The sequence below is a fragment of the Salvelinus fontinalis genome, chromosome 6 (genome assembly GCF_029448725.1).
Source record: "Salvelinus fontinalis isolate EN_2023a chromosome 6, ASM2944872v1, whole genome shotgun sequence".
NCBI classification, from domain to species: domain Eukaryota; kingdom Metazoa; phylum Chordata; class Actinopteri; order Salmoniformes; family Salmonidae; genus Salvelinus; species Salvelinus fontinalis.
The window spans coordinates 76,011,546-76,035,883 of NC_074670.1; the positions used below are offsets into that span (position 1 = coordinate 76,011,546).

Sequence of the window (24,338 nt, forward strand, 5' to 3'; positions counted from 1 at the left end):
CCATCTTGTGGTGATGATTGAGCAAGAGGAGACATTCTATTCCCTCGTCGTGCACTACTCACTAGACTTTGAGGCTCTAAATTCCCCCCCCCCCCCCCCAAAAAACAGCAAAAACTAAAAAGATAATTGTTTATTTTGGTTGCTCCTCACCAGTAGTTTCTGAACAATCAGACAAATTTAACAAAAAAAAATCTAGAAAATGCATACATTTTTTTTTTTTTTACACAATTCATTTCATGGCCAGCCTACTATGTGCACACTTTTATACTCCAACGACAATCTCTCCACCATTGTACTTAAGTGACTGTGGGGTTGCTGGACACCAGTGAGCAGAAATCTCAACAGAAAGACCAACCAATTACCTATCAGATATCAAAACAGAAGAGTTCATTAGACAGCTTTCTATTGATAATACATTTAGATGAATACTGGCCGCTACCGTCCCACTCCAGGCCCTGAAATACCCACAACCCTTTTCCAACACTCATATTGTCTCATTCAGGGAATATATATTATACACCGTACATGTCAAATGAACAAAACAATAGTTAAAGTGCTTTCTACTGACTCAAACACACAATCTCTTTACACGGCATATGTTTGAGACTTAAAATCACTTTACTTTTCAGATGTCTGTTTTAGCAGAGCTCAGTGCATGAGGAGAAACAGAACATAAGACATGACCATCGGATGGTTGGCTTGTGTGTGACCACGTCTGTGTTCTATGTGAAGACACATACACATCATATACACAACTTACAGTGGCATTCACAAGGTCAAAAAACGGTGGTGACAACTGCCAAAGTTTTTACCAAACATACAGAACAGAACCATCTGTCCACCAAACACCAAAACATTAAACAAGTTTAATTAATAATAAATTGGCACTGTTAAGAAACAAAACAAAGTTCTATTTTGTTTTTAAAAAATGAGTTGGTTTCGTAGCTCGTAGGTTAAGGTGCTTGTGTAAACATTGTTCCACTCTGACCTCACAGGTGGACCACCCAAACAGGGCCCACAGGCTCATAATGACATGATTGTGATTGAGATTGCCTTTAAAACAAATGGTATTAGGGTATAAACCAGGTTATTGGGAGGATACTTAGACCTGGGTTCAAAAACTATTTGTAATCATTTCAAATACATACCGTCGCTGGGCTTGCCTGGCACAACGGAACCAACTCATTCGCAAAAGTCCACTCTAGGCAGGATAAAGGAAATGCTAAAGGTATAAGAAATAGTTCTAAAATGATTTGAACCCAGGTTTGAAGATACTAGTCGGTAGCAGAGCCTTGCAGCTCTCCAGTATGCACTAGTTTGATGCACTAGTTTGATCCACTAGTTTGATCCAGATACAGTCTGGTGAGATAGAGAAGAACAGGCCTGAATGACGATCTCACATAACCACATCCTATATTAGAGGACGCCGTCCTTCTGTCCATTTCTTTCTCCCAGAAATTCAACAGGTATACACAGACATATGAGACCCTGAAAATAAAATGTCATCATATGGTGAATCCTCTCTGCAGATAAATAAATACAGAAAGATTGACAGGAGCCCCACTGACAACATATACACTGGTTTTAAACTTCACCAACTTCCACCACATGCTTAGTTTGATTACACCTGGGGGAGAGGGAATGGGGGGGTCTGGTGAGACCTATTCCTACTCTATACAACCAGTAGAAAAAGAGAAGCAGTCAGAATGTTATCATCGCTAGCAGTCTAAATGTACCATTCCATCCTTATCAACTGCCTAAATGTGTTCCCCCTTCGTGGTGTGAAAAAGGTCTACATAGACTAAGGAGTGAGTGTGTCAGTCTGTCTGTCCGGGTAACGTTGTGTCAACATTGTATTAACAACGTTCCATCAGCATATCTTTGTGATGTCTGGCTATGTGCTGGCTCTTCTCCGAGGGCCTTCTGAAGCCTTTACAACAGTAGTCACAGCAGTGGGGGTATTCCTTGGTGTGGATCGAGATCACGTGGCGTTTGAATCCTGAAGCGTCCGGGCTGTTGTACTCGCAGTACTGACACTGGTACACTTTCCTCCCGCTGTGGGTCTTCATGTGTTTCTTCAGCTCCGCGGACTGGCGGAACCCTCGCCGGCAGCGTTTACACTTAAAGGGGAGGTCCTTGGTGTGAACGGACAGGATGTGTCTGCTGAGGGTGAAAGGGTCAGAGGTCGTGAAGTTACAGTGTCTGCACTGGTGCACCTTGTTGCCCTTGTGCGTCTCGGAGTGTTTCTTCAGCTCAGAGGGCCGGTGGAAGCCCTTTTCACACACGTCACACTGGTGAGGGAAGTCTTTGGTGTGAACAGATATAATGTGTCGTTTTAGATCAGAGGAGTTGGTGCTCTTGTGTTCACAGTGGGGACACTGGTGGGTCTTGTGTCCCTGCACCATCTCTGTGTGGCGCTGCAGCTCCCCCTCGTCTGCGTAGGCCTGGGGGCAGTGGCCACACTTAAAAGGCAGGTCGGCACCGTGTTTGCTCTTGATGTGAGTCTTTAGGTTGGACTGGTCTGCACAGCGAAAGTCACAGTGCGGGCAGCAGTACGGCTTCTCGCCCGTGTGGGTCCGCATGTGCTTCTTGAGCTCTGACGGGTGACGGAAGCCTTTAGCGCACTCCACGCACACGTGGGCGAAGTTCCTACTGTGAACGGCCAATAGGTGGCGGTTAAGGAGCCCCTGCTCTGCAGTCTCATAGTCACAGTACTTACAGTGGTGCAGTTTGGACTCCTTGTCCCTCAGGATCAGCTTGTTAGACCCTAGCTGGCTGTCTTCGTGGTAACGCCGGGTGTACTCGGTGTACTCTGGGGTGGTCCTGTTGTATTCTGGGTACTCTGGGGTGGCCCTGTTGTATTCTGGGTACTCTGGGGTGGTCCTGTTGTATTCTGGGTACTCTGGGGTGGTCCTGTTGTATTCTGGGTAGTCTGGGGAAGAGGTTCTGTCTCTGTGATGGACCAGTAGCTTGTGGGACTCCAGGTGGTTGTGGAAGTTGACCTTCAAAAATAAAACAGAATATATTTATAGTGCATTTTACAGACATGTCACAAGAGCAACACACTTATCAGGGAGGAGTTACAACGTAATATTATAAAACGGGTTGTCTGGATCCTGATTGGCTGATATGCAGGAGTTGAGACAACAACTCAAGCAAAATACCATGACGTATTAATCTCATAATTCCACTGTCCAGCAGACCAGGCAGGAAATTCATCAACTTAATTTTCCTCTGGGGGAAAAAAAAAACACACGATCTTTTCCATGCTACTATTTGGTTTGCAACAGTTGGGGGGGGGAGGGGGGGGGGGATCTCTCCCCTGCCAATAGGCTAGCTAGCCCAAGAATGAACCTGAAACTAATAATTCACCATGGAAACCAAACACTCAGAAATCCATGAATTCTATTGGACATTTATTGAATCATTATTTACTGAAGTGCTTGTCTCATCTTCATTGACTCTCTGCTAGCTAGCTACATGCCAATGATTTGTTTAGCATAGCAAGTGGCATAGCAACATCGAATGAATAGAATGATTAGCATTAACGACAGGGTCAAAACATGAGAAAATAACTAATGACCAGTACACTTGAGTATAAACTTCAGAATGCAAAAACAAAATGTACTCGTTAAAATAATGTTTTTAATTCTAAAATGTCCATCATATTTTAATGAATAAATATATGTTTGCAACCATTTTACAAAAAAGTTATAATGCCCTCGAACCCGGGAATTATCGAGGGACAACTCCCTCCAAGGCAGTATCCTGGCCCTTGGCTTCGTCTTGGGCCTCAGAACATCCCTCGTCTGATCATTCCCGGGTTCTCAGGCATTATTGCTTAAATAACATAAAAGAATAGAGAGAATGAAGGGGAGAAGAAAAGAGGAGAGTAATAACAGAAAAAGTCCAATGACGGGAACATCAGAGATATGAGAGACGACAGAGACCTTCTTGTTGGTGGTGAAGTCACAGTCGGTACACTGGTACTTCTTAACGTGGTGGTCAGGATGGTTCTTCATGTGACACTTGAGGAAGCCTTGTGACCTGAACTTCTTACCACAGATGTGACAGGGGTAGACGGTCAGGGGCATGCCATCTGGACCGATGATCACAGCTGAGATGAGAGAGAGGGGAGATGTATTTAGCCTTTAATTATCCAGGTGAGCCAATTAAGAACATATGACCACAGCTGACGAGACAGAGCAAAGATATACAACATGGCCAACTGTATGTGGACACCCCTTCAAATTAGTGGATTCGTCTATTTCAGCTACACCCATTGCTGACAGGTGTATAAATTCGAGCACACAGCCAAGCAATCTCCACAGACAAACATTGGCAGTAGAACAACCTTATTGAAGAGCTTAGTGACTTTCAACCTGGCACCATCGTAGGATGCCACCTTTCCGACAAGTAATTTCGCCCTGCTAGAGCTGCCCCGGTCAACTGGAAGTGTGGTTATTGTGAAATTGAAACATTTAGGAAGAAAAATGTCTCAGTCGCGAAGTGGTAGGCCACACAAGCTCACAGAATGGGACTGCCGAGTGCTGAAACGCAAAAACTTTGTCTGTCCTCGGTTGCAACACTTGCTACAGAGTTCCAAAATGTATGTTCCAAGATGGCGTAGCAGTCGGACGCGTGTTTTGTCTTGTCCCGTGTATATAGTTGTGTTCCTATTTTTTTTTCATATATTCGAATCTCACTTTCCATCTACGGACAGAATATACTCTCCTATAACCCGCCTCACCCAATGTGGTATGGATATGCTATTTTTATACTTTAGAACCGGAACCCCCTTCAGAAGCTAGCCAGCTAACTAGCTAGTAGTCAGTTAGCCACTGCTAGCAGTCTTCACTGTTAACTCGGACACCAGCCAGCCTCAGCTCGGTCAATACCGGACAGTCTGCACAGCACAATATCAACCCAGAGCATATCGGACTGCTTTTTCTCTACCCCATCTTCGGATTCCTACCGCAAGCTCAGGACCATTACACCGGATCATCACAGCTAGCTAGCTGCAATCCGAGTGGCTACTCCTGGCTAATGCCTCTGTCCCGAAGCAAGCACCAGTTAGCCTTGAGCTAGGCCCATCTCCCGGCTAGCCGTAGAGGTCTACCAGCTAATTCTTGGGCTACAATACCTCTTTCGCCAATTGGCCTGGACCCTTTATTGCTGACACGGAGCCCCGCCGATCCGTCACGACTGGTCTGCCGACATAATCGCCCGAGGTGGTTTCAACAGGCTTCTTCATTGCGACGTCGCCGAAGACCCATCTGCTGGCTATAGCCTGCTAGCCTTCTGAATCGCTGTGCCTCCAGCTCGCCTAGCGTAGTAGCGGCTACCGAACGTCTCCATGACTCCCCTATTGCTGCTCATTGGACCCTATGATCACTCGGCTACACATGCCTCTCCCCAAAGTCAATATGCCTGGTCTACTTCTGTTTAGGTTAGTTATTATTGTATTATTTCACTGTAGAGCACCAGCCCCGCCCTAAATGCCTAAGATAGTTAATTTGTCGCACTCTCCATACATACGGAGACCTCAACTGGCACCTCCAGAGACGCAACCGCTCTCATTGTCACTCAATGCCTAGGTTTACCTCCACTGTACTCACATCCTACCATACCCTTGTCTGTACATCATGCCCTGAATCTATTCTACCACAGCCAGGAATCTGCTCCTTTTATTATCTGTCCCCAACACACTAGACAACCAGTTCTTATAGCCTTTAGCCGTACCCTTATCCTACTCCTCCTCTGCTGATGTAGAGGTTAACCCAGGCCCTGTAGTCCCCAGCTCCACAGCTATTCCCAAGGCGCTCTCATTTGTTGACTTCTGTAACCGTAAAAGCCTTTGTTCCATGCATGTTTCATGCATTCATACATCAAAAGCCTCCTCCCCAAGTTTGTTTTATTCACTGCTTTAGCACACTCCGCAAACCCTGATGTTCTAGCCGTGTCTGAATCCTGGCTTAGGAAGGCCACTAAAAATTCTGACATTTCCATCCCCCACGACAGCATTTTCCAACAAGATAGAGCTGCCAAAGGGGGCGGAGATGCAATCTACTGCAGAGAAAGCCTGCAGAGTTCTGTCTTACTATCCAGGTCTGTACCAAACAATTCGAGCTTCTACTTTTAAAAACCCACCTTTCCAGAAATAAGTCTCACCGTCCCCTCTTTTATAGACGCCCCTCAGCCCCCAGCTGTGCCATGGACACCATATGTGAATTGATTGCCCCCCATCTATCTTCAGAGTTCGGACTGTTAGGTGACCTACACTGGGATATGCTTAACACCCCGGACTTCCTACAATCTAAGCTAGATGCCCTCTATCTCACACAAATGATCAAGGAACCTATCAGGTACAACACAAAATCCGTAACCATGGGCACCCTCATAGATATCATCCTGACCAACTTGCCCTCTAAATATACCTCTGTTGTCTTTAACCAGGATCTTAGCGATCACTGCCTCATTGCCTGCATCCGTAATGGGTTCGCAGTCAATTGACCACCCCGCATCACTGTCAAACAATCCCTAAAACACTTCAGCAAGCAGGCATTTCTAATCGACCTGACCCATGTATCATGGAAGGATATTGACCTCATCCCGTCAGTAGAGGATGCCTGGTTGCTCTTTAAAAGTACAGAATGTAGATCTAAGAACAGATATAGCCCTTGGTTCTCCCCAGACTTGACTGCCCTTGACCAGCACAAAAACATCCTGTGGTGTACTGCATTAGCATCGAATAGCATCCACGATATGCAACTTTTCAGGGAAGTCAGGAACCAATAAACAGAGTCAGTTAGGAAAGCTAAGGCTAGCCTTTTCAAACAGAAATTTGCATCCTGTAGCACTAATTCCAAAAGGTTTTCGGACATTGTAAAGTCCATGGAGAATAAGAGCACCTCCTCCCAGCTGCCCACTGCACTGAGGCTAGGAAACACTGTCACCATCAATAAATCCACGATAATCGATCATTTCAATAAGCATTTTTCTACGGCTGGCCATGCTTTCCACCAACTGCTCTGCACCCCACACAGAAAGTGCCCCCCCCCCCTCTGGACCCTCTCCTTCTAAAAATGATCCGCCGAAATTGTTGCAACTCCAATTAGTAGCCTGTTCAACCTCTCATATCATCTGAGATCCCAAAAGATTGGAAAGCTGCCGCGGTCATCCCTCTCTTCAAAGGGGGAGACACTCTTGACCCAAACTGTTACAGACCATTATCCATCCTGCCCTGCCTTTCTAAAATCTTCGAAAGCCAAGTTAACAAACAGATCACCGACCATTTCGGTTTCCCTGCTGGTCATGGGTGCACCTCAGCCACGCTCAAGGTCCTAAACGATATCATAACCACCATCGATTAAAGACAGTACTGTGCAGCCGTCTTCTTCGACCTGGCCAAGGCTTCGACTCTGTCAATCATCACATTCTTATCGGCAGACTCAATAGCCTTGGTTTCTCAAATGACTGCCATGCCTGGTTCACCAACTACTTCTCAGAGTTCAGTGTGTCAAATCGTTGTCCGGACCTCTGGCAGTCTATGGGGGTGCCACCGGGTTAAATTCTCTGGCCGACTCTTTTCTCTGTATATATCAACGATTTCGCTTTTGCTGCGGGTGATTCTTTGATCCACCTCTACTCAGACGACACAATTCTGTATACATCTGGCCCTTCTTTGGACACTGTGTTAACTAACCTCCAAACAAGCTTCAATGCCATACAACTCTCCTTCCGTGACCTCCAACTGCTTTTAAATGCAAGTAAAACTAAATGCATGCTCTTCAACCGATCGCTGCCCGCACCTGCCCGCCCGACTAGCATCACTACTCTGGACAGCTCTGACTTAGAATATGTGGACAACTACAAATACCTAGGTGTCTGGTTAGACTGTAAACTCTCCTTCCAGACTCACATTAAGCATCTCCAATCCAAAATTAAATCTAGAATCGGCTTCCTATTTCGCAACAAAGCCTCCTTCACTCATGCTGCCAAACATACCCTCGTAAAAATGACTATCCTACAGATCCTTGACTTAGGCGATGTCATTTTCAAAATAGCCTCCAACACTACTCAACAAATTGGATGCAGTCTATCACAGTGCCATCTGTTTTGTCACCAAAGCCCCATATACTACCCACCACTGCGACCTGTATACTGTCGTTAGCTGGCCCTCGCTACATATTCGTCGCCAAGCCCACTGGCTCTAGGTCATCTATAAGTCTTTCCTAGGTAAAGCCCCACCTTATCTCAGCTCACTGGTCACCATAGCAACACCAACACGTAGCACGAGCTCGAGCAGGTATATTGCAATGGTCACCCCCAAAGCCAACATCTCTTTTGGCCACCTCCTTATAGTTCTCTGCTGCTAATGACTGGAACGAATTGCAAAAAATAAATAAATAAATAAATAAACTGAAGCTAGAGACTTACATCTCACTCTCTATCTTTAAGCATCAGCTGTCAGAGCAGCTTACCGATGTACCTGTACACAGCCCATCTGTAAATAGCACACCAATCTACCTCATCCCCATATTGTTACAATTTTTTTGTTGTTGCTCTTTTGCACCCCAGTATCTCTACTTGCAATTCATCATCTGCACATCTATCACTCCAGTGTTAATGCTAAATTGTAACTATTTCGCCTCTATTCCCTATTTATTGCTTTACCTCCCTAATCTTACTACATTTGCACACACTGTACATTGAAAAAAGTCTATTGTGTTATTGACTGTACGTTTGTTTATCCCATGTGCAACTCTGTGTTGTTGTTTTTGTCCCACTGCTTTACTTTATCTTGGCCAGGTCGCAGGTATAAATGAGAACTTGTTCTCAACTGGCCTACCTGGTTAAATAAAGTGAAATAAATAACAATAATAATAAAAATGCCTCTGGAAGCAACGTCAGCACAAGAACTGTTCGTTGGGAGCTTCATGAAATGGGTTTCCATGGCCGAGCAGCCGTACACAAACCTAAGATCACCATGCGCAATGCCAAGCGTCGGAGCGGTGTAAAGCTCGCCGCCATTGGACTCTGGAGCAGTGGAAACACGGTCTCTGGCGTGATGAATCACGCTCCATCTGGCAGTCCAACAAAAAAATGTGGCGGATGCCAGGAGAACGCTACCTACCCGAGAACGCTACCATTGCCGTGCACAAAGCGAGGTCCATACAGAAATGGTCTGTCGAGATCAGTGTGGAAAAACTTGTCTGGCCTGCACAGAGCCCTGACCTCAACCCCATTGAACACCTTTGGGATAAATTGGAATGCCGACTGTAAGCCAGGCCTAATCGCCCAGCATCAGTGCCCGACCTCACCAATGCTCTTGTGGCTGAATGGAAGCAAGTCCCCGCAGCAATGTTCCAACATCTAGTGAAAAACCTTCCCAGAAGAGTGGAGGCTGTTATAGCACCAAAGGGGTGGACCAACACCATATTAATGCCGATGATTTTAGAATGAGATGTTTGTCTAGCAGGTGTCCACATACTTTTTACCATGTAGTGTATATTACTGAGGAGCAGATCAAAACTCACACAAGGTCTAAGAGCAGAATTTCAAGAAACAAAAAGGAAGCCACAGGGAATCTCCGCCATGTTTTCAACCCTCTGATCATTTTATATATTAAGGAGACATAACTAGTTGTATGTTCTTTGAGCTCATGTCAGACGAAGGGATAATGTAATGTCTGTCTGTAGCGGTCTGGCACTGCCGTAATAATGTAATGTCTGTACCGGTCTGGCACTGCCGTGATAATGTAATGTCTGTCTGTACGGGTCTAGCACCGCCGTAATAATGTAATGTCTGGCACTGCCGTAATAATGTAATGTCTGTACCGGTCTGGAACTGCCGTGATAATGTAATGTCTGTCTGTACGGGTCTAGCACTGCCGTGATAATGTAATGTCTGTACCGGTCTGGCACTGCCGTGATAATGTAATGTCTGTCTGTACGGGTCTAGCACTGCCGTGATAATGTAATGTCTGGCACTGCCGTGATAATGTAATGTCTGTACCGGTCTGGCACTGCCGTGATAATGTAATGTCTGTACCGGTCTGGCACTGCCGTAATAATGTAATGTCTGTACCGGTCTGGAACTGCCGTGATAATGTAATGTCTGTCTGTACGGGTCTAGCACTGCCGTGATAATGTAATGTCTGTACCGGTCTGGCACTGCCGTGATAATGTAACGTCTGTCTGTACGGGTCTAGCACTGCCGTAATAATGTAATGTCTGGCACTGCCGTGATAATGTAATGTCTGTACCGGTCTGGCACTGCCGTGTGTCGCCATTCCTCTTCTTCTTCTTGATCTTCTGTTTGAGGGCTCTGTTGATGCCCTGACCGTCTCTGATCTGAAGGTATGGCCTGGTCCCTCCATTCTTCACTGTGTCCACACTGTTGTTATCTACATTTAAACAGCAGGAGAAACAGACTTATCTACATATAAAACACATTAAGCCCCACCCTCTTCAACATGTATATCAACAAATTGGCGAGGGCACTAGAATAGTCTGCAACACCTGGCCTCACCCTACTAGAATCTGAAGCCAAATGTCTACCGTTTGCTGATGATCTGGTGCTTCTGTCCCCAACCAAGGAGGGCAAACAGCAGCACCTAGATCTTCTGCACAGATTCTGTCGGACCTGGGCCCTGACAGTAAATCTCAGCAAGACAAAAATAATGATGTTCCAAAAAAAGTCCAGTTGCCAGGCCCACAAATACAAATTCCATTTTGACACCGTTGACCTAGACCACACAAAAAAACGATACATACCTCGGCCTAAACATCAGCGCCACAGGTAACTTCCACAAAGCTGTGAATGATCTGAGAGACAAGAAGGGCCTTCTACGCCATCAAAAGGAACATAAAATTCAACATACCATCTAGCTAAAAAATACTTAAATCAGTTATAGAAGCCATTGCCCTTTCTGGTTGTGAGGTCTGTGGTCCGCTCACCATTCAAGAATTCACAAAACGAGAAACACCAAATTGAAACTCTGCTTGCAGAATTTTGCAAACATATCCTTTGTGTACAACGTAAAACACCAAATAATGCATGCAGAGCAGAACTAGGACCATACCTGCTCATTATCAAAATCCACAAAAGAGACGTTAAATTCTACAACCACCTAAAAGGAAGGGGACTCCCAAACCTTCCATAACAAAGCATTCACCTACAGAGAGATGAACCTGGAGACCAGCAACACAATTGGACCCGACCAAATCATGAGAAAACAAAAGGATAATTCTTTCCAATGTGTCAAGTAATTAATAAAAAAACCTGAGCAAACTAGAATGCTATTTGGCCCTAAACAGAGAGTACACAGTGGCAGAATACCTGACTACTGTGATTGACCCCAAATTAAGAAAAGCCTCGACCATGTACAGACTCAGTGACCATAGCCTTGCTATTGAGAGGCCACAGTAGGCAGACAGGGTTCTCAACTTAAGACAGGCTATGTGCACACTGCCCACAAAAGGTGGAAACTGAGCTGCACTTCCTAACCTCCTGCCAAATGTATGACCATATTAGAGACACATTTTCCCTCAGATAACAGACCCATAAATAATTTGAAAACAAACCCAATTTGCTCAACTCCCATATCTACTGGGTGAAATAACACCGTGTGCCATCACAAAGGCAACCCATATTTCGATGTATTTTCCCCTTTGTACTTTAACAATTTGCACATCGTTACAACACTGTATATAGCCATAATGACATCTAAAATGGGTCTATTCCTCTGAGAGTGTAATGTTTGCTGTTCATTTTATTGTTTATTTCACTTTAGTTTATTTTCTATTTCACTTGCTTTGGCAATGTAAACACATGTTCCCCATGCCAATAAAGCCCTTTAAATTCAATTACACAGCAGAGGAGGAGGAAGACTTATTTACACGGAACAAAAACAAAAACGCAACAATTTCTAAGATTTTACTGAGTTACAGTTCAAATAAGGAAATCTGTTAATTAATGAGGCCCTAATCTATGGATCTCATATGACTGGGAATACAGATATGCATCTAATCTATTGGTCACAGATACCTTAAAACAAAAAGGTAGGGCCTTGGATCACAAAACCAGTCAGTACCCGGTGTGACCACCACCTGCCTTATGGTGGTGTGTACAGATCCTTGCGACATGGGGCCGGGCGTTATCATGCTGAAACATGAGGTGATGGAGGCAGAGAACGTAGACCTCCCGGATACTGTTTCTGACAGTTTGTGCAGACATTCTTTGGTTGTGCAAACCCAGTTTCATCGGCTTGTCTGGGTGGCTCGTTTCAGACCATCCACAGGTGAAGAAGCCGGATGTGGAGGTCCTGGCTGGCGTGGTTACACGTGGTCTGCGATTTTGAGGTCAGTTAGACGTACTGTCAAATTCTCTAAAACAACATTGGAGGTATGGTAGAGCAATTTACATTCAATTCTCTGGCAAAAACTCCGGTGGACATCACTGCAGTCAGCATGTTAATTACACTCTTCCTCAAAACTTGAGACATCTGTGGAATTGTGTTGTGTGACAAAACTGTACATTCTAGTGTGGCATTTTATTGTCCCCAGCACAAGATGCACCTGTGTAATGCGCATGCTGTTTAATCAGCTTCTTAATATGCCACACCTGTCAGGTGGATGGATTATCTTGGCAAAGGAGACATGCTCACTAACAAGGATGTAAACAATGTGTGCACAAAATTAGAGAGAAATTTCAGGGATCTTTATTTTCAGCTCATGAAACATGAGACCAACACTTTACATGTTGCGTTTATATTTTTGTTCAGTGTACATATAAATAGCAGGGGAGGAGAAATAAGGTTTAGCAAATACTAAAACAAGCACTAGTCCTGAAAGGTCTGTGTGTGCCCCCGTGTACACCTTTTACTATACTTGTGAGTACCAGAAGTCCTCACAAGAATAGTAAACCAACTAAATTCAGCTGTTGGTCAACTGTTGGTCCCCAAAAAGTCAACACAAGTATAGTAAGACTCAGGGCAACGGGTTTCGACGTCCATCGTGAAACGAGAGATGAGAACCTCTGTGAATACCGGCCAACCTCGTATTTAGAAGTTATTTTCCTGTACAAATTGTTTTCCCGTTTCATTTTTTTGTTTTTTAAACCCAAGTCCTCTGTAGGCTACTCTTACCCTCAGCCTACTATAACGAAGGCTGGTTCAACAGCAATTTGGCTGGTTCAACAGATTTTATGATATCATTACATTTTACATGGATTTATTGTTGTTGAAAAACAGATTGCTTGTTTTTGTTTATTTTTATTTTTTAAATTTTATCCCCTTTTCTCCCCAATTTTTGTGGTATCCAATCGCTAGTAATTACTATCTTGTCTCATCGCTTCAACTCCCGTACGGGCTCGGGAGAGACGAAGGTCGAAAGTCATGCGTCCTCCGAAGCACAACCCAACCAAGCCGCACTGCTTCTTTAACACAGCGCGCCTCCAACCCGGAAGCCAGCCGCACCAATGTGTCGGAGGAAACACCGTGCACCTGGCCCCCTTGGTTAGCACGCACTGAGCCCAGCCCGCCACAGGAGTCGCTGGAGCGCGATGAGACAAGGAAATCCCTACCGGCCAAACCCTCCCTTACCCGGACGACGCTAGCCCAATTGTGCGTCGCCCCACGGACCTCCCGGTCGCGGCCGGCTGCGACAGAGCCTGGGGGCGAACCCAGAGACTCTGGTGGCGCAGTTAGCACTGCGAAGCAGTGCTCTAGACCACTGCGCCACCCGGGAGGCCCCGTTTTTGTTTAATTTTATTAAAACCAAACGTATTAGAATGATTCAGTGTCCTGGTTTAATGGTGAGGACGTCCGTGGCACTCATACAATGCACTTCTGGAAAAGTGTGACTGCGATCTATAAGATGGTTCCAAAATGTATATAAAACATATTTGGAAGCAGTATAACGGGTGAGGGGACATTCTCTCAGACTGCTGTGAACAGTCTGGATGTGCGTAAAACCAGAGCCTGCGTTGTTTAAAAATTATATTCCCACAGGAAGCAATTATGGTCCCTGTAAGTGTGTTTAGACATTTAGCTTATTTAAAAACAAGTTGTTTTCTTTCGAATTGTATTACAATTATTCACTCTCTTTTTAAGCCTAAAATAATAATGAATTTAATCATGCTTGTTGACATGGCATGTCCATGCTCAGTCCTAATGCAATTTATGTAGGCCTAGCCAATATTTCAGTGCTGATTGTATGTATATCTTTCCACATTAAAGCCATGCAATTACCTAGAACAATGTGGACTGCAAACAGGTTTGAGCCAACATATTAAGCAAAGACGGGATAGGTCTATATTTTGTTATTTGTTTCTGTAAGCTGTTTAACAAACTATAAAACAAACTAACATTGGAATTGGAGTTGATTCCAAGGCAATACATAAAAGATAGTAAATACACAACCACATATTTAGCCATGGAGCATGTTACGATTGGCAAGTGAGGGGCCAAGCCCCGACAAAAGCCACAATTTGTTTATTCATCAAACCCCAGCCCTTTCATACAACCGCCAGCACTGTGACGTACATTTTTAGTTGTGAAAAGAGCTAAAATACTTCTGACCCTCCCCGCGAACCTATAGCGCTACCTCCAGGGCTACCGCCAGCGCTTGGACTTACCATTGCGTTAGGTTTGTTAAAATAGAGTCCATAGTTGTGTGTGTGTGTTATATCCAGATGAAGGAATACTGTTATTAATGAATATAAAACCAGTTGATCACACAAATCCTTATTCCTTACCGTAGGCAGCAGCCCAGGAGACAGGGGCTAACGTCTTGCTGTTTGGAGAGTCATCTAGCTGGTTCTCCTGGACTGCAGAGGTCTCCTCCTCTCCTACAATCACCTCCATGTACACCTGCTCTGCCATGTCTGACACATCTGTAAACACACAGACAGATTCAGTAACAACCCTTACCCTCCTCCTCAACCACCTACATCTGCTCAGCCACGTCGGCCAGGTCTGGAAAACAGAGCGACACAGACACATGTACAGAACATGCACAAACACTGTTGATTTGCACAAAGCCCTCTTCAAATCCTTCTGAACGGCACCTGTGAAAGCTGTTTGTTGGAGAGGGAAAAAAATGAAGAATAATGAACCTACCCAGGCGTGTTTGATCACATGATTGGACAGATGAAATGAAGGGTTCCACTAACAAGCCTTCACAGACGGGGAGTTATTTTTTTTAAGAAGAGTGTTTACTCACCGATATCTTCCTCTGACTGGGCGTGGTCCTTCACAGCCATGTAGACCATCCTCTCCCCCCGGCCATGTCTGCCCCCTCCCCCAGACTCCCCCCGGCCATGTCTGCCTCCTCCCCCAGACTCCAACACAGCATGGTGGCCGTTATGGAAGTCACTCTCAGACACCACCTCGGTCCCACCTACAGACAAAGACAGTAACCACAGTTTTTAATGCTAGTCGAGTTTCAGAGTGTTCAACAGACAGTTTAATGCTAGTAGAGTTTCAGAGTGTTCAACAGACAGTTTAATGCTAGTAGAGTTTCAGAGTGTTCAACAGAGAGTTTAATGCTAGTAGAGTTTCAGAGTGTTCAACAGAGAGTTTAATGCTAGTAGAGTTTCAGAGTGTTCAACAGAGAGTTTAATGCTAGTAGTTTCAGAGTGTTCAACAGAGAGTTTAATGCTAGTAGAGTTTCAGAGTGTTCAACAGAGAGTTTAATGCTAGTAGAGTTTCAGAGTGTTCAACAGAGAGTTTAATGCTAGTAGAGTTTCAGAGTGTTCAACAGAGAGTTTAATGCTAGTAGAGTTTCAGAGTGTTCAACAGAGAGTTTAATGCTAGTAGAGTTTCAGAGTGTTCAACAGACAGTTTAATGCTAGTAGAGTTTCAGAGTGTTCAACAGAGAGTTTAATGCTAGTCGAGTTTCAGAGTGTTCAACAGACAGTTTAATGCTAGTAGAGTTTCAGAGTGTTCAACAGACAGTTTAATGCTAGTAGAGTTTCAGAGTGTTCAACAGACAGTTTAATGCTAGTAGAGTTTCAGAGTGTTCAACAGAGAGTTTAATGCTAGTAGAGTTTCAGAGTGTTCAATAGACAGTTTTTAATGCTAGTAAAGTTTCAGAGTGTTCAACAGACAGTTTAATGCTAGTAGAGTTTCAGAGTGTTCAACAGAGAGTTTAATGCTAGTAGAGTTTCACAGTGTTTAATGGTCACATGTGCAGGGTTGCAGGTGTGATTGCAGGGTACATTGAAAATGTTAGGCTTGGAGCTCCAACATGCAGGACTAGTGAAATATAATAAAAACAATAGAAATAGCACTATATAACTGTTTTAAATAAATAAAGTTATCCCACATATATATTTTTTTTTTAAATGCAACAGCTGTGATGGAAACGGGAAGTTTTGGTACAATTTTATAGATGCTGACAGACAATTAGTTAATTATTCGACATGGTGGGATCGTTGTATGACGGTAAAATGAATTATGCGAGAAAACGCCTTCATGCGCAAATATAGATATATAATAACTATATGGAAGTAGAGTTGGGAGTCATGCTATGTGTTGTTGTGTGGACCTCCCAATACAACTGGGAAACCATGCAGTTTATTAGGCGACAGATGAAATAAGTTGTGATGAACTTCACAGGGTGCTGAAAATGCACAGTGACATTGATGCTCTTTTCAATAAAATATCGAGGGTCTTATTCTGGTGAGATGATGACGCTTGACTGCTGTTTGACAAATAAACTACATCTGGCTCTTCTCCATAATAATCTCATTATGTAGACTAGCCTACCCTCACTGTATCTGAGAGCTGTTGCACCCAGACCAGGGTAGACACATTTGCTATTTAAAACGCAACAGTTTGTGACAAAACTATCAGTTGAGTTGAAAATGATGCAAACACATTGAACTTTACATTTTTATTCAGTACATGAAAAAGTACATTTTGTGTGCACTACGTCAACACGCACTGATTTTATATACAAAAAGTAAATGTTTTGGAACTAGCACTGGTGGGAAAATGCACATATTTTCTTATGCAGATTTTTGAATATTTGCATAAAAATCTGTCGCCAATTGGAAGGAAACATAGCTAGCACTTATGTTCTCTCTGCTCCTCCAGGGAACACTTACCATCTAAACTATCATTTCCATGCATGTAGCTGATACTTCACGTTAGAAGATAATAGTTTGATGCCATTCAGCATATGAAAATGATGCTTCACGTTTCAATTGACACGTGGCTCTTGAAATGTTGGCCTCGTTGATGAAAGAATGGCGCTTTCAAGACAAGTGGGAACTCTGAAATAACCGAGGTCAAATTATGACGTCGGTGATCTTCAGATCAGAAAGTTGGAGCTCTAGAAAGATGCCAGAGTTTCCGAGTTGGATGACCGTTCAAACCGATTATTCCCCAGTCGGAGCTAAATTTTTTCTGCGTTCCCAGTGGTCTTGAACGCACTGAAGTCGGAGTGTTCACAGTTGTTTTGAACGAGATAGAAGTATCACTCACCTATCTCCACATCGTCATCAGCCTCTGCTTTGAAGATGTAGACCTTGATGACCTCGGACCCCTCCTTGTTGGATTCTTCACCATGCATCACCTCAGTAGTGATCTCTAGAGGAGTGTCTCCTCTGTCCAGCTTCTCACCAACGTCGTCCACTGGATGGACGGACACACACACACACACACACACTAAGATTACAGTAGTGATCTCCAGAGGAGTGTCTCCTCTGTACAGCTTCTCAACAACGCCATCCACTGGATGGACACATAACACGACAGTAAGCTTTTACCCAGCAGCAGGGTAGGACAATACCAAGGACTTGGAAATCAAAAATGATCAGAAGAGTTCATGAAATATGCTCTCAAAACAGACTTCAGAAACTGTCTACAAACAATCCTTCAGATATATTCTAGCTTGTTAATTTGCAGCAGTTGTAAACATTGATTCAAATTAGGGCTGTCCCCAATTAGGCAACTGGTCGCTTGGTCGTTAGGCTGTTGGTCGACCGAGATGGTTTTAGGTCGAGCAGTAACACACACACACACATTATATATATATATATATACACACACACACACAAACACACATTATATATATATATATATATATATATATATATATACACACACACACACACACACATACAGTACCAGACATAAGTTTGGACACGCCTACTCATTCATTAAATTTTTCTTTATTTTTTACATTGTAGAATAATAGTGAAGACATCAAAACTATGAAATAACACATATGGAATCACATAGTAACCAAAAAAGTGTTAAACAAATCAAAATATTTTATATATGAGATTCTTCAAAGTAGCCACCCTTTGCCTTGATGACAGCTTTGCACACTCTTGGCATTCTCTCAACCAGCTTCATGAGGTAGTCACCTGGAATGCTTTTCCAACAGTCTTGAAGGAGTTCCCACATATGCTGAACACTTTGTTGGATGCTTTTTCTTCACTCTGCGGTCCAACTCATCCTAGACTCCAGACTAAAGGACAATTTATGCTTGATTCTAAAATGTAGTCGGAGGCTCCATACGGAAGGTGTGAAGCAATTGCGTAGCCTCCAAAGGCCAAATCGAGCTCTGTACCACAGTCAATGAGCCCCCTAAATTTTGTAACAAGAAGGGCTCTGAATAGCTCCGCATTGGCATGATTGGTTGACGGTAGGGGGAAGCGGTACACCTTGTATAAATACAAACTCACTTCCTTGACAACAGCTCTGCACTGCTCAGCAAAGTGAATGTATGAACGCCCTGACATCTGCTGAGGCCAAATCACGGTAAATGCCGACTTCGGCATTCGTCTCTCTACCGCCAATTTGTGCACATTCATTGTCTCATAACTTCATTGTGTGAATTGGTTGCGTTTGATTTTTAGTGTCTATCAACTCCCCTTTACATTTACCCTTCATTCCTAATCTACAATGTTGGTTAATTTGGTTACGGCCATTTAAAAAAAAAATCCATTCAATATTATTCCAGTCTTCCTGTTGTCAGTGTCAGAGTGGACATGTTGATTGCAGAGTTCACAGCCTATGCCTGGTACACTTATGAGAAACAATGTTTGGTTAATTTCATTTCATTTACGAGTTCTGTCAAATTAGTCATTGTCTTTTGTTTGGAGCACTACTGTAGAATGTTGAGTAAGGACGCACACACATGGAAGTAGGCCCATAGGCTACCTGTCATGCGTGCAAATGTAGACATAAATGTGCCCATTTGGGGATCTGATAGTATTTCTGATTGGCTTAACACACCACCTGTGGAGCGTCTCAATGTAATGTTTTCTTCACCTCAAACAGCAAGCAAACAAATTCTGTTTTTCCATCCATTGAGAATAACAATAGTTCCTCAATGTATTTGAACAATATTTCCAGGTCTCTCCCTTTGATAACCACTCAGTGTGATAGGGAAAAATGTGATTCTCTGATCCAGTGAAAACCTCATAAAATATGCTTCTTATCAGTGCTCGACTTGAACTGTAATAGGTTCCGGGAACTCATTTTGGGTGCTGCTACTGTTTATATTTAGGTGCAGGAGCTCAACAATACTTTTTAGCTAATTTTCTATAAGAGGAACAGGAGCTCAAGAGGTAGAACATTTGAGGTACCTGTTTTCAGCTCCGGCGAGCTCCCGCCCAAGTCAAGCACGGGTTCTTATCCCTTGTGTCTGTCCTGAGCTCACTGGCGGAAACTGAGGGCCCAGAATAATGTTATACAATGTTGCAAGTTCGATAGTGCTAGCTTCAGGCTGGACACAAGTTAATAGTTGATACAATGTTTCAAGTTTGTTGCAGACAGGCCATGTGTAGCCAATGTGATTTATATGAGGGGGGGGGGGGGAATATATTTTAAATCAGGATATTTTCTACCTGCAGGCTGTAATATTTGTATTTGTTTTTACATAGTTGGCAATGGAAGTAACGTTTAAGGTTTGTATCATGTTCATTTAGATTTGGATATAATTTTTATTAACCACATGACAATGATTGAGATATGAAGACGTTATTATTAATTCAATTAAACTTTCACGAAAATGTGAATATGAAAACCATAACTGTCACGTAGATCGGTAGAAATGGTAAGATAAATTGGCATTCCACATGAGAAAGTTGGCCGACTCCTCGTGTAGTCTATTACCGGAAACTTCAGGAGAGTAATGGCAGAAAGCCAGCAGGAGAGGGAGGATAGTTGGGCCAGGTTTTTTTCCTTCTGGTTATCTAGATCTCTGGCACCCTCTTAAGGCATCAAACGGTAAACTTTAAGCATCAGACAAGCTCAATGCACATAGATGATTTTATTAAAACACATAAGGTGTGTCTATATAGAAAAATACATGTTTAAAAATTAACCAATCCATTGGTCGAAAGAGGGACAGCCCTAATATCACTGATCATAGCAAATCATTCAATGAAATCAAGCCTCATTAGTCTGTTTCTAGGGCTAGTTGACTCACAGGAGATCATGAGGTAGTCCTCATCAGTCTGAAGAGAGACAGCCTCCACGTCCACCGGCAGCTCCTCGTGGGCCTGGATCACTGTCTCCTCCTCCCCCACCGACACCTCCTGGTCCAAACCCTCCAACCCGTTCTCCTCCTCCTGGTGCTCCACAAAAAGCTGGTCTGGCATGTGGTGGTGGTGATGGTGGACTGAGCCCTGGATGAGGTCTGAGGTTAGAACATGGTGATGGTGAGAGTCTATAGCCTCCTCGATGGCCACTTCGGAACCCAGCAAGTGTTCGTGTCCGATGTCAGGGCCTTCAATCACCTCAGTCTCTAGATATTCCTCTAGGACCTCTACCTCTTCCTCAAGGCCCTCGACTTCCACCCCCGCTTCAAGGCCCTCGACTTCCACCCCCGCTTCAAGGCCCTCGACTTCCACCCCCGCTTCAAGGCCCTCGACTTCCACCCCCGCTTCAAGGCCCTCGACTTCCACCCCCGCTTCAAGGCCCTCGACTTCCACCCCCGCTTCAAGGCCCTCGACTTCCACCCCCGCTTCAAGGCCCTCGACTTCCACCCCCGCTTCAAGGCCCTCGACTTCCACCCCCGCTTCAAGGCCCTCGACTTCCACCCCCGCTTCAAGGCCCTCGACTTCCACCCCCGCTTCAAGGCCCTCGACTTCCACCTCCGCTTCAAGGCCCTCGACTTCCACCTCCGCTTCAAGGCCCTCGACTTCCACCTCCGCTTCAAGGCCCTCGACTTCCACCTCCGCTTCAAGGCCCTCGACTTCCACCTCCGCCTCCAGGCCCTCGACTTCCACCTCCGCCTCCAGGCCCTCGACTTCCACCTCCGCCTCCAGGCCCTCGACTTCCACCTCCGCCTCCAGGCCCTCGACTTCCACCTCCGCCTCCAGGCCCTCGACTTCCACCTCCGCCTCCAGGCCCTCGACTTCCACCTCCGCCTCCAGGCCCTCGACTTCCACCTCCGCCTCCAGGCCCTCGACTTCCACCTCCGCCTCCAGGCCCTCGACTTCCACCTCCGCCTCCAGGCCCTCGACTTCCACCTCCGCCTCCAGGCCCTCGACTTCCACCTCCGCCTCCAGGCCCTCGACTTCCACCTCCGCCTCCAGGCCCTCGACTTCCACCTCCGCCTCCAGGCCCTCGACTTCCACCTCCGCCTCCAGGCCCTCGACTTCCACCTCCGCCTCCAGGCCCTCGACCTCCAGGCCTTCAACCACCTCCGCCTCGAGGCCCTCGACCATCTGTGTCTCTATCTCCACCACCTCCGCTCCAAAGCCTTCAACTTCCGTTTCCAGGCCTTCCACCTCCACCTCCGTCTCCAGGCCCTGCACCTCCAGGCCGTGCTCCAGCAGGATGCCTTCGTCCGTCATGACGTCAGACAGGAGCATGCCATCAGGCACAGACACCAAAATGTGATCCCCGTCGATGTGGGCCAGACCCCTCATTCCTGTCACTGCACAGGGAAACAGTAAGAGGGGGAAGATTATTACAGGAATGTTTTTCCACTGCAGCCCTGGTTTGGCCTGAGGCATTTCCAGGCTGTCCTCTTAGTGGAAAAGCACCAAAAAAAAGGTACAGCTACACAAGACATTGATGTAGTGTGTTCAGCATCTAACTTTGCATGAGGCATTGGGCTATCAAGTGAAGGCTAATGAACCCAAAGTATACATTATCACAAGGCTATATTGACCTACCAAAGTCTTGCATGATCATGGTGTGAGGCATCTTTAACTCCTGTGTGTGTAGCTCCAGGATCCCTCCGCCATGGTCCATCTCTTTGATCTTAAAAAAGCTTAAATAAAATGATTCATGTTAGGCCTACACATCCTTTCAAGAGGTTCAATACTCATTACACACTATGTGAATTCAGGAATGTCAGATGATTAGGGCCGGTATCCACAAAGTATCTCAGAGTAGGAGTGCTGAACTAGGATCAGTTTGGCTTTTAGATCATAATGAATAATATTATATGGACAGATCCTAGAGCAGCACTCCTACTCTGAGAGACAGGCCCTGGAAATGAATTACTGTCAGTGTGTATTACCTTCACATTTGATGCCAATGCACTCTAAAATAAGAACAGTGTGTTGCTGGTGTTTCTTCCTTCCATTGGGAGAGAGCACCCTGCAAAGAATGGACAACAAACTGTGAGATAGATGCCACTGAAAACATTGATCTTTCATCCAGGGAACACAAGAGGAAGTGTGGGAAAAACTGATGACATCACATATCCAGTAAATATCCTCTGTGTATGCTATTTTATGATATGGATACTGAAACTGATGTATTCTAGCTACAGGCATTGCTGTGTCTGTCTTGACAAAATTAATGTCTGGAAAAATATGACCACATACTTAATTGGTGCTACTGTGGAAACTGTTGATTAGTTAACACTTGTTGATGCCATTTGAGTCAGTCCAAGCTCATATGGAATATGACTGAATAATGAGATATTCTGTCATATTTCTATTATGCGACGGTCGAAAGAGACCTAGAACGGATATAATAACGGTTGTTTTTCCTGCTTCTCAAATGCAATGGTTTAAGCTGTCCCACACACGCCCACCATTCATTGCTCAATTTCATGGCTGCCTGGATTATGCAACTGTAGGGCATGCTAGTGAGCCCTCGCTATTTAAAAATAATAATAAAAATGAACAGAACCGAATAGTTAGTGTTACTAATTCCACCTGATTGCCAAATGTTCGTGTTAACACTTGCAAACATCCACATGCATTGGGTGGCGGTGGGGTAGAGAGCTATCTGTATCGGGCTAGCCAGCTAGCTAATAACGAACTAAGCAAGCTTGTTCCGAGTTGTGCAGACGTTTTGCGGCAGATGTCGACATCTGGGGGGAAATTCCACAAACGCAACGTTGTGTTATACTGCAAAGAAAGGGATGTATATAACAGTAACAAGTCGTTGAACAGTGTATAGTGCTTGGTGGCTGTTATTTATGGTATATTTATATATAAAACGTTGCGCCCACAACAACCGTAGCTAGTTAGCCTTGATTCCGCCATTTTGGTTAGCTAGTTTGATAGCGTGTTTTGAAACTCCATAAAACCTCCATACATCAACGATTGGTGCTAAATGAACGCGATCGACACCACAAAATAAATACAATCGACGTGTACATTCACAACATTGCTAGTAGCTAAACATTTATCGATGCATTTGTAATTGCGAAAGGACATTAACTAGCTAGTCTAGCATGTTAGCTAGCGCATGCGGCATTATCAACCATGTTGTTTTTTGATGGGCTGTAGAAGGCCCGTAACGGCCGACTGGGCCCTAGTCTTATATTTGATATGCAATTTCAATCGTTTCGAAATGTTTTACCTTATTATGGACTCCTTCAAATGGATCGTCGATATGTCTCCTTTCTCGGTTGTGTCTGTTATTGTTTGGGTTTATTTTTCGACACTAAGATAAATGCGGCCTGTACATTTGGATCCCCGGGCACTCTTTCCGAGGCCTGGGCCAATCACCTTGCTCGCTCGCAACCGAGGGCGGGAGGGCCAGACAATGCGTGGCCTCGTTTAGCGCTGATCCCTGTCTATTTGCGTCACGCAAGCGAGAGCTTTGAGTACACATCGATATTGTCAAATTGACAAAGATAATTTACTTACCTACTGATCAGGAATGTTACAGCAGTTGATGAAATAAGAATATACATGTGTGTTTATATGTGTTTGATTATCGGACAGGGTTCAACATTGGATAGAGATGACAGCAGTGCATTGAAGTGCATACACTCATCATTCATGTTCCCTAATAAAGTTGTCCCCTACTATGACAGCTACACATGTTGGAAAATACACATTGCCTTGTTAAACAGGATATAACAGTGGGATTATTCATAGGTTCTGAGTTTTATTCA

At 44.5% G+C, this 24,338-nt stretch overlaps 1 protein-coding gene across 3 annotated transcripts; it reads right to left on the minus strand.

The window, feature by feature from the left end:
- Positions 1-115: 115 nt before the first annotated feature.
- LOC129858443 (zinc finger protein 711-like) lies at positions 116-24,219 on the minus strand. 3 transcript variants are annotated; one of them, XM_055927671.1, is made up of 10 exons: positions 24,088-24,219; positions 22,500-22,579; positions 22,150-22,247; positions 20,454-21,908; positions 17,495-17,644; positions 15,228-15,404; positions 14,761-14,898; positions 10,268-10,408; positions 3,951-4,117; positions 116-3,002 (listed from the first exon to the last, which is right to left on the minus strand). In XM_055927671.1, the coding sequence occupies exons 3-10, from the start codon at positions 22,226-22,228 to the stop codon at positions 1,857-1,859; spliced, it is 3,453 nt and encodes a 1,150-aa protein (XP_055783646.1). In that variant the 5' UTR covers positions 22,229-22,247; positions 22,500-22,579; positions 24,088-24,219; the 3' UTR covers positions 116-1,856. The 3 variants fall into 3 exon arrangements, with proteins under 3 accessions (XP_055783646.1, XP_055783645.1, XP_055783647.1); XM_055927670.1 differs by lacking the exon at positions 24,088-24,219 and adding an exon at positions 23,798-24,017; XM_055927672.1 differs by lacking the exons at positions 10,268-10,408; positions 24,088-24,219 and adding an exon at positions 23,798-24,017.
- Between the last annotated feature and the right edge of the window lie 119 nt (positions 24,220-24,338).

Excerpts from the sequence above, each read along its gene's own strand:
- LOC129858443 (XM_055927671.1), bottom strand. The coding sequence starts at position 22,228 with ATGGACCATGGCGGAGGGATCCTGGAGCTACACACACAGGAGTTAAAG. Across the intron at positions 21,909-22,149 it reads CATGATCATGCAAGACTTTG|TGACAGGAATGAGGGGTCTG; the intron begins GTAGGTCAATAT and ends TTCCCTGTGCAG. Across the intron at positions 4,118-10,267 it reads CACACGGCAGTGCCAGACCG|CTGTGATCATCGGTCCAGAT; the intron begins GTACAGACATTA and ends CTCTCATCTCAG.